We start from the raw sequence: 9,078 nt of genomic DNA, 5'->3' as shown, positions 1-9,078 counted from the left end.
GACCATCTATTCTTTTGAAAAGTTCAGTGTTTTGACATCGATTGTGCCTATACACGGATTGTGACGGAATTCGTGTGAGGTTATCGGATCAAGTTCCAGTTGTATTGTTTCTATACCGGAGAGAATTCCGCAACCCGGACTGTTTAAGGTCAGGCTCTATAGCCGCCGTGAAGGTTATCCCACCTGCCTATCTTTATCACGTAAATAGGCACAGTAGGCCTACATGCATTTGCGTTCAGAGAGACTTGGTAGTTGCACGAGAGACATGTACGTGGGTGTCCGGTGATGGCCGCGCATTTAGGGTAAGTTTGACCAACTGGCGAAATATGTTTGGACAAGTTCTTGGTAAGGTAAACTCAGTTCAATTGTATAGTGTCCCTTCTACACATTTCGGTTGACAGTAAGGTACGTCGCATGGACTCAACATTTAGTTGCCAACTTAAGATTGTCCTATGTGTCAGTAAAACATGAAATCGTGCGTAAAGGACTGATTGAATAATAGGAGCTGGGTACGCTTTAGAATTCGACAACAACCCTATACTCCTATTGAAGCATAGAATAAGTTATGGGAACTTATGCACGCTTACAGTTCTGAAAGCGCATCGCTATATAACAATGCAATCCAGCATTGTCCATATATACATAGTAGGGTCGTGCTCTTTTCAGGCCTTAGACCAGGCTGTGTGTCTGTCTGGTAAGTGACAGTGTACACAATGCATGACCTTTTGAGGGACTATACACATACTTTGGGGAGCGCAGCTTGCTTGTTTTGTACTTGCCTTCCACTAGCAATCCAGTGAATTTTATTCGGGTTATACACGTAGTCTTACTGAAGTGATTGTTTATTTGTTTGTTTTTCTTCGAAATGACTACATTTGGTATTCGAGTTGCAACGTACTAATGATAAAGTGATGCAATCAAATGATCACGTATTATTCATTATTGCATCATAGGCCCTTTGTCGCGGACAGGTTAAACTAACAAAGAGCAGTATTAAAGGAAGCTCGGGCGGCATAGGCCTATACATTATCGTGCTCAATTTCTACGAGGTAGGACGTAAGGTGCAGTAGTCAGGTGTCTTCCTACATATATAAGCTGCCTATAATTCTCGTATACTTTTAAACTTTGAAAGTATTTCAATTAATTCTGATGTCTCCCTTTTGTTTTGATTCGGCAGAAGGGGAAAATAATCACCAATAACTAATTAACGCATCGATCAATCTGTCACGACGAAAACCATGGACGCGTCGCAGACAGACTGCGGAGCTAGAACACAGGTGATCGTCATCGGCATCGTCTCCCTGTTCGTCGCCTGGTGCGTGAAGCGATATTTGAGTCGACCACGGAATCTTCCACCAGGGCCAAGCGGGCTGCCGTTCTTTGGTGTCCTTTTTACGATAATGAGGTAACAACTCGGTGCGGTTCGCAGCATTTATATCTCTAGTATTGCGTTAAGTTTGATCGCAAAAACGAGTTAAGTCCATTCGTGTTAATTTGGGATATTTGCGAACAAACAACCACAAAAAGAAAACAAGAATAATAAGAAGAAAATGCTTCCAGGTATAGGATATTTTTAATCACAGCTTCGATGCAATTCCTTATCTTACAAGTAAAGTATTACTGGAATGGTTTTATAATTGCTCTATCTGATAATTGATAATGGGCTTAAAACTTTTTGATTTTTAAAAATGGCGCTTACCCCCTTTTTCAAGCAAACTCTTCAGTATATGTATTGTTCAAAGGCACTCTTCGCATTTGCACAGTTTACCCTCTGAATGCCACATTAATTACCTCTCCATAGGTTTGTGTGTGAATATTGTGCACATTTGACTCATTGTAACACAATAGATTAACTACAAGAGCTTTAGAGGCGAGCAGAAGACCGTCGTTCAGACAAGACAGAATCAGTAATACCAGGGAGGTGAGACAAAATTCCTCTCACCTCCCTGGTAATACACATCACCAGTGATCCAGCCACGTTCGGCTCTCGGCTAGTGATTGTTACTGTGCCTCACAGCGTGACATACTTTGAAAGAGGTGTAAAGGGGTTGGAGGACTGAGTATTATAGCGCCTATAACCGTTTCCTCCCCCCCCCACCCCTGATTGTTTTGTGCGAAAATTTACAGGAGAAAATCTATACTTAGAGCTGCATGCATATTGTCGATTTATGTGTATTTGAAATGATGAAAATTGTCTGGAATTTCCCCTTTAAACTGTCCTTTTCAATCATACAACGTACGTATGCAATCAATATAAAATAAAAGCATGAACTTTTATGAGATGGAATTCTTTTTAGATTTGAATGGTTGCATTCTATAATCAAAATAGGTAAAAAACATGGCCAAGAAAGTGCATTTTCTACATAATAATACGCAACTATGTGCAAGGCCTTACAAAAGGCACATTTCATGCCAGAATTCTCGATGTCGAATAAAATGATACATATGACTTGAGTTGATCAGGCACCAATTGTAAAATTTGTTTCAGTCTGTAAAAGAATGATTTGTATTTTTTCTTTTGTGTGTGTGTGTGGAGGGGGGGGGGGTGGAGTAGGGGAAGATCTGGCATACATCAACAATACGTTGATACACATTCTGTTGCTTTATATTGATTTGAATAACATAATCCTATATACAAACACAGAATATGCACAAATACGGTTATATACAGATACATTATCCATACACACGTAAGCCTACGTATACAAGGTCTGCATTGTGTTATTTTACAGGAGCAAAGTTGGCCCTCTCGAGCTATTCACTTCCTGGGCAGAACAGTATGGGGAGATCTACTCTTTCGCCGTCGGACCGGTTACCATAGTGATGGTCAATTCTCTGTCCACCATCCGGGAGGCCTTTCAGAATCCCAAACTCAACGATCGTCCGCACAGCCGCTTGCTTGAGGAGATAACTGGGTATGCTAACGCTGGTAAGTATCGAACCCGTGACCTGCCGAGTCTGAAGAACTCGGATTCTAATGTCTTGATGTCTTGCGCACACCTACTTTATTTTCTGCCATGGGTAGTTATCACTGTCTGCAGATAATTGCCGCAGATTATAAGCTACCTCTGTATATATGTATATATATATATCTACCGTATATTTATATATATATACTCTCATATACTCTGTGATTATACCCTCATTTGATTGTACTGCGGCAACCAGAATTGCTATTCTAACCGAAAGAAGGAAAAAATATCGAACGTACATGAACCAATTTTAAACACATTACATGAATCTATTTCGTTGTATGTTGTAATGTTTATTGCGAAGAAACTTTGACATGATGTTCTTAGTTCTTCTTCTTTTCTTTTGTTATGTTGGATTTTAGTTTTCAATTCGTAATTGTGAAGATTCGTTATTCCGAAATTTCGTCAACGCGAAATGGTTCGATATTCCGAAGGTTTGTTAATGCGACAATAAGAAGGTTCGTTATTTCAAACGTTTGTCATTACGAAGATTCGTTAATAAACACACACACACACAAACACACACTCACAAACAAACAAAACAACAAAAACAGTGAAATGAGGTTCCTAATTCCGATGGTTCGCATGTCGAAGTAGGCCTATCGTTACGCACCTCCCGACCTTTTGTTTTCGGATTAACGGACCTTAACGAATTTGCAGCTTTCGAGCAACGACATTACCACCGTCCTATCCTTGGTTGCCGATAGTTGCCGGGAGAGCAGTAAATGACAGGTTCAAATACCGACATCCTTGTTGAAATAAAGATATCTGTACTTTACAAACATTCGAATAGAAGGAGACAATAACAGTTTACGAAAACTTTTCATGACAAAAAGTGTTGAACTTATAATAGCCAAACAGACATTTCAATGACGAATATGCAGACAGATAATTTATTAAATTGGAATACACGTCCAACAGGTATCGCCCTGTCAAATGGTGAAGTATGGAAAGAACAGCGACAGTTCGTCCATAGCGTGTTCCGTAGTCTCGGAGTCGGCAAGAAGAGCTACGAGGACACAGTCGCCCGCGAAGTCGGCCAGATCGTCGACGCTTTCGAGAAAAAGGGAGGTCAACCGTTCGACCCAAACGACCTTCTCTGTTCAGCTATCTCCAACATCATCTGTTCGGTCGCGCTTGGTACGCAGTACAGCTACGACGACAAAGAATTTGTTGAGGTAGACATTCAAATTAAGGATTCGTGCGTTGAGCTGTTTGGTTTTTTTTTTTTAATCACAACTTATCGACAAATTGAATATAGCCATGTTATATATACCGAGTGGTAATTTATATGTAAGTGCAGCAAGAAAGACTTTTATTAATTTGGTGGAAAAGATAACAAATATGAGTGTATAGTCTGATACATATCTACTTGTAGCATAGTTTTCATGAAACCCTATGTGCTATTTTTCACGTAAGCCCTACCTCCTTTTTAACGGGTAAAATTTGAAAAAAGATCTTCAATTTCCTTAATCTGCTAGTGTGTTCAGATTTTAACTGTGAAATAGGTCATTCGATTGTGATTTTGCATACGTGTCACTCATTGAAAATGTTTAATGTTTGCTTTGCGGATTTCTCTTACTTCCTTGCAGATCCTGAATCTTATAACTGCCAACCTCGAAATGTCGAGTGCTGGTGGCTTGATCTTCTACACCCCCATCCCAGGCATCTCGAAGTTTCCGGGACGCTTCCGAAAGATGAAAGGAAACATCCAAAGTATTATCGGCTTTATCAAGCGAATAGTCGAAGCTCACCGAAAGGACATCGATTGGGACAACCCGAGAGATTTCATCGACATTTATCTCCAGCGTATGAAGGAATCCGAAGTGAGTTACGTTGAAAAGTTGGATTATATGTTTTAGTCATTTCATAAAATAATTGCCCTGGTGTGCCTAATCAATCAAACAAAGAGGCCCAAATAAAATCAAATGTGCATTCCGTCAGAACTATGTTTATTAAATCGAGTGTAGTGGGCGACTAAAGTTTACATGGATCGACCCTAGTGAATGGAACTGTACTGATTTGTAAAAAGCTCTCGTTAACAAAAGAAACAAAACAAAACAAAAAACAAACACTTTCTCACAACGTCACTTAACATATACCTTTTCCGTGATCCTTCGTAAGTTCCGTTCAGGAAAGTCTGACTACTGACCTTTGTCCCTATACGCGATATGCAATATTCTATTGTTCTCTCTCTCTCTCTTTCTCTCTCTCTCTCTCTCCATACATCTATCCATCTATGTATCTATCTTCCTATCTATCTGTCTGTCTATCTATCACTCTGTGTCAGATATGTATTTTATTTTTCTTCTTCTTTTCCCTTTTTGCCATTCCGAAATATTATCAAAGAGTTTGTTTTTTTTTTTTAAACGGCTTCGTTTATTATGTGTATTCTTTCAAAGTGTTATTACAGGTACTAACTAGGGACTAGTTCTTGTACAAGCTGTGCATTTACAAGTTCCTCATTTCGTATGTTAAAGGTCCTGTTTACCTTCGGGAGCAGTAATTTTAAAAATGTTCAAGATGTCACATTTGATACGTATGTGTAGGTCTGTTGAATCACAAAATACCCTACCATAATGTTCACAATAAAGCCTAAGATATCAGGAGATATCAGTAATTTTCTCATTAAACCGTAACTGTAGACGGTGTAGTCTGGAAACATTTTTATTATAACTATTGTTACCATTTTGTATGTTTCAATATATGGATTCAAATTTTTAGAGTGGTTGTTTATAGCCCTAGCTCACATTTTTGAACTATTCTAAAGCTCTAATACTGGGTTTTTGTTTCATCAGCAAATAGTAAATTATACCTGTAATAGTCACGTGATGTCGACGTCATTAAATCACTATGTTGCGTGTGGTCCCTTTGCAGACGTTATATTGCTCGACATAAAGGTCTACTCCGTTCAGGCATTCATCTTTCAACTTTTCCTTTCTTCTTTATTAGTTTGCAGATAAAATTGATGCATGGCTTTAACAAAAGAAAAAAAAGTGCATGAAAAGGTTTGATTTTAATTGTAGGTTATAGTTGTGATTCCAATAATTATGATAAAGAATTATATCTTGTAGACTTTCATGTTGGTTTGTTCTATTTTGTTTTGTTTTTGTTTTTGTTTCTCGTCATTGTTATGTTTAAAGTGATGATAAGCTTTTTATTTAAGATGGGACCTCAGGTTTCCACTTTTCTTTGTGAGATAACGAGAAACCTCTGATGAAATGTTAATATCAATACATTAATTTACAACCCTTAGAGGTGTTGATAGTTTATTTGATAAAGTTGGTATTGAAATGGCTGAAATATCAAAAACCAAAGAGGTCTTCCAACAGGTTGGACCCACTTCACCTTGTTTTATTTCGTTTTTTTGGATATCTCAGTCGTTTCAAAACAAATTTTCTGCAAATAAACTTGGAATTCCTCTTAGAATATTATGTTCTTTGGTGTTTCAATAATCATCATCTCGCAGAAAAGTTACAATGTAAATCTCCATCTCGACCAAAACTATACCATCCCTTTATCCTTTTTTTTTTCATCAGGGGAAAGAAACATCCTTTGATGACGACAATTTGGTCTCCAGTATCGCCGATCTGTTCATCGCTGGAACCGAGACTACGTCCACGTCCCTCAAGTGGGCCATCATGTACATGATGACGCACCAAGATGTACAGTCACGTGTTCAGAAGGAACTCGATCAGGTGGTTGGAAGGGATCGATTCCCCCGGCTCGATGATCGTAAGGATCTGCCTTACACCAACGCCGTTGTGCTCGAAGTAAGAATATATGGCACACGCTTAATGTTTCAATTTACTACACTTTTTGCCTTTATTTGCGATCATAGAATTTAAACGAAGTCTCAAGACACGATGCTATCTGAAAAGGAATATGGAGCGTGAGATGGACGAAGTTAGATTGTGTGTGTGTGTGTGTGTGTGTGTGTCAAATTTACATGAATCATCGTTTCGGAGAAGACAGTCTGCTCTGCCAGTTATGCCTGTAGGTATGCACCTAGGGCATGAGCAACAAATTAACGTCCTTCATTCACGTCATTTGGCAAAGACAGAGTATGTGAGAATGGGCCTACAGAATTTGCACGTGATCCAGTTGATCACTAGTCTTGCGCCTGCAAGAAGATGCCATGGGATGAAAAAAACCAGTGATGTTTACTCTTTCGGCGTTTCGTTAAAGCTTTTCGTCATTCCAAAATGAATAAATTTGCTATATTTGGAGGTTCTTTAATTCGAAAATGACAAGGGGTAGTTAATAATCCCAATATTGTGCCATTATTCCGAAGGTTCGTTTTTCCGAAGTTTCGTAATTCTGAAAATGAGATCAGGTTCGCTATTCCGAAGGTTTGTTAATCCTAAAATGAGATAAGGTTCATTCTTACGAAGGTTCGTTAATCCGAAAATAAAATATGATACTCTATTCCGAGAAATTGAAATAAGGTTCGTCAATCCGAAAATGTAAAGTAGATGAGTACAAACGAACCTTCAGAATTACGAACCTTGTTTCCATTTCGGATTAATGAACCTTCGGATTAACGAATCTTATTTCATTTGCGGATTAACGAACCTTCGCAATAACGAACTGTTGTCACAATCTGACAAGTCTGCTTGTAACTGTTTTGTTTCCGTTTTGCCGAAATAGGGCTGATGGCGATTGTTAAACTCATGATTATGTTGTAGTGTATATCAATTACCGCTGTCATTTAAACACTATGCATGTCTGTACCTTCCATTCTTCATGACAGTGCATGCGACTGGGCAATGTGGCGCCATTCAGCGTACCGCACGTCGCGGCCGAGAGCACGTCGGTCAAAGGATACCACATCCCCAAAGGCGCCGTCATCCTGGCTAACCTGTCCAAGGTCATACACGACGAAAGTCACTGGGACGCCCCCAACGAGTTCAGGCCCGAAAGGTTCCTCGGCGAAGACGGCGAGGTGCTCAAGCGTGATGAGCTGATCGTCTTTAGCACTGGTTAGTGATATTTTTCAGAAGGCAACTCCACCTTATCGTGTCACTTTGAATGAAAACAGAAGATCAAAGAAGTAAATCAGTGAAACTTTGAGAAAGATTAGACACACACACACACACACAACAAAGTTGTGGAATTGTAAAGACTTACAGAGTAAGACAAATTCGCCACTCTGTGTGATCAGCTCTTCATCGTTTGTACACCGCAAGGTTAATTCATTTTTTGGTGTGTGTGTGTGTGTGTGTGTGTGTGTGCGTGTATGTGTTTTCTCCAAACTTTGGAATATTACTTACTAACGTTAGAGTTCAAATCGTTTTTGGTATATAGCAGAATTTCGGAGATTTTGATTTAAAGATACTCTGTTTAATCTAAGTTACATTGCAGAACACACATGCAGGGACAACCGGAAATGGAAAACATTTCAATCTGTCCTTAATATGGTATGTATCTTTCACTTCCAGGTCGTCGGGTATGCCTCGGTGAGCAACTAGCCCGGATGGAGCTCTTCCTGTTCTTCACCAGTCTCCTTCATCGCTACAGCTTCAAGAAACCAGACGACGCTCCACCACTGTGTTTCGATGGCATTGTGGGTACAACGCGGAACACGCATCCCTTTCAGACATGCGCAGTACAGCGGAAGTCCTGAGCATATTCACCCATGAATTATTAGGGGTCATCCCGCGAGACCGACACCCACGAGTCGTACGGCCCACAAGTTCCACACTGAAAAATCAGATCCATAAGTCATAAAAGCCCCGAGTCAAACAGCCCATGAGTTCGACACGAAAAGAATAAGGCCCACGAGTCTGACACAAGGCAAGCAAGGCCCACGGGTTCGACACTAATCAAAAAAGGTCCACGAGTTCAACGCTAGGCAAGAACGGCCTGCGAGACAGACGATACATCACAGGTCTCATGGGCCCTTTTTGCGTAGTGTCGAACTCGTGAGCTGTATGTCTGGTTACAGCTCGTTATTCCGAAGGTTCGTCATTCCGAAGGTTCTTTGGTCCGAAGGTTCGTTATTCCGGAGGTTCGTTATTCCGAAGATTCGTTATTCCGAAGGTTCGTTAATCCGAAAAAAAGTATTTAGGTTTGTTATTCCCAAGGTTCATTAATCCGAAAATGA

The 9,078-nt window shown here is 39.9% G+C and overlaps 1 protein-coding gene across 1 annotated transcript; it reads left to right on the top strand.

Annotated features, from left to right (window-relative positions):
* Positions 1-1,195: 1,195 nt before the first annotated feature.
* On the top strand, positions 1,196-8,878 carry LOC139712860 (cytochrome P450 2J6-like). Its single transcript, XM_071624643.1, has 7 exons — positions 1,196-1,405; positions 2,733-2,929; positions 3,894-4,150; positions 4,565-4,798; positions 6,512-6,745; positions 7,726-7,954; positions 8,414-8,878. The coding sequence occupies exons 1-7, from the start codon at positions 1,239-1,241 to the stop codon at positions 8,596-8,598; spliced, it is 1,503 nt and encodes a 500-aa protein (XP_071480744.1). The 5' UTR covers positions 1,196-1,238; the 3' UTR covers positions 8,599-8,878.
* Positions 8,879-9,078: the final 200 nt, after the last annotated feature.

Source organism: Diadema antillarum, unplaced genomic scaffold (genome assembly GCF_040938485.1).
Source record: "Diadema antillarum isolate AM-2024a unplaced genomic scaffold, OU_Dant_1.0 seq00001870_RagTag, whole genome shotgun sequence".
Classification (NCBI taxonomy): Eukaryota; Metazoa; Echinodermata; class Echinoidea; order Diadematoida; family Diadematidae; genus Diadema; species Diadema antillarum.
Note: the sequence above shows the minus strand (reverse complement) of the source record. Positions and strands in the feature narration are given on the sequence as shown.

Coding starts and splice junctions, on each gene's coding strand:
- LOC139712860 (XM_071624643.1), top strand. CDS start 1,239: ATGGACGCGTCGCAGACAGACTGCGGAGCTAGAACACAGGTGATCGTC. Junction 6,746..7,725: donor CCAACGCCGTTGTGCTCGAA/GTAAGAATATAT, acceptor TCTTCATGACAG/TGCATGCGACTGGGCAATGT. Junction 7,955..8,413: donor GCTGATCGTCTTTAGCACTG/GTTAGTGATATT, acceptor TTTCACTTCCAG/GTCGTCGGGTATGCCTCGGT.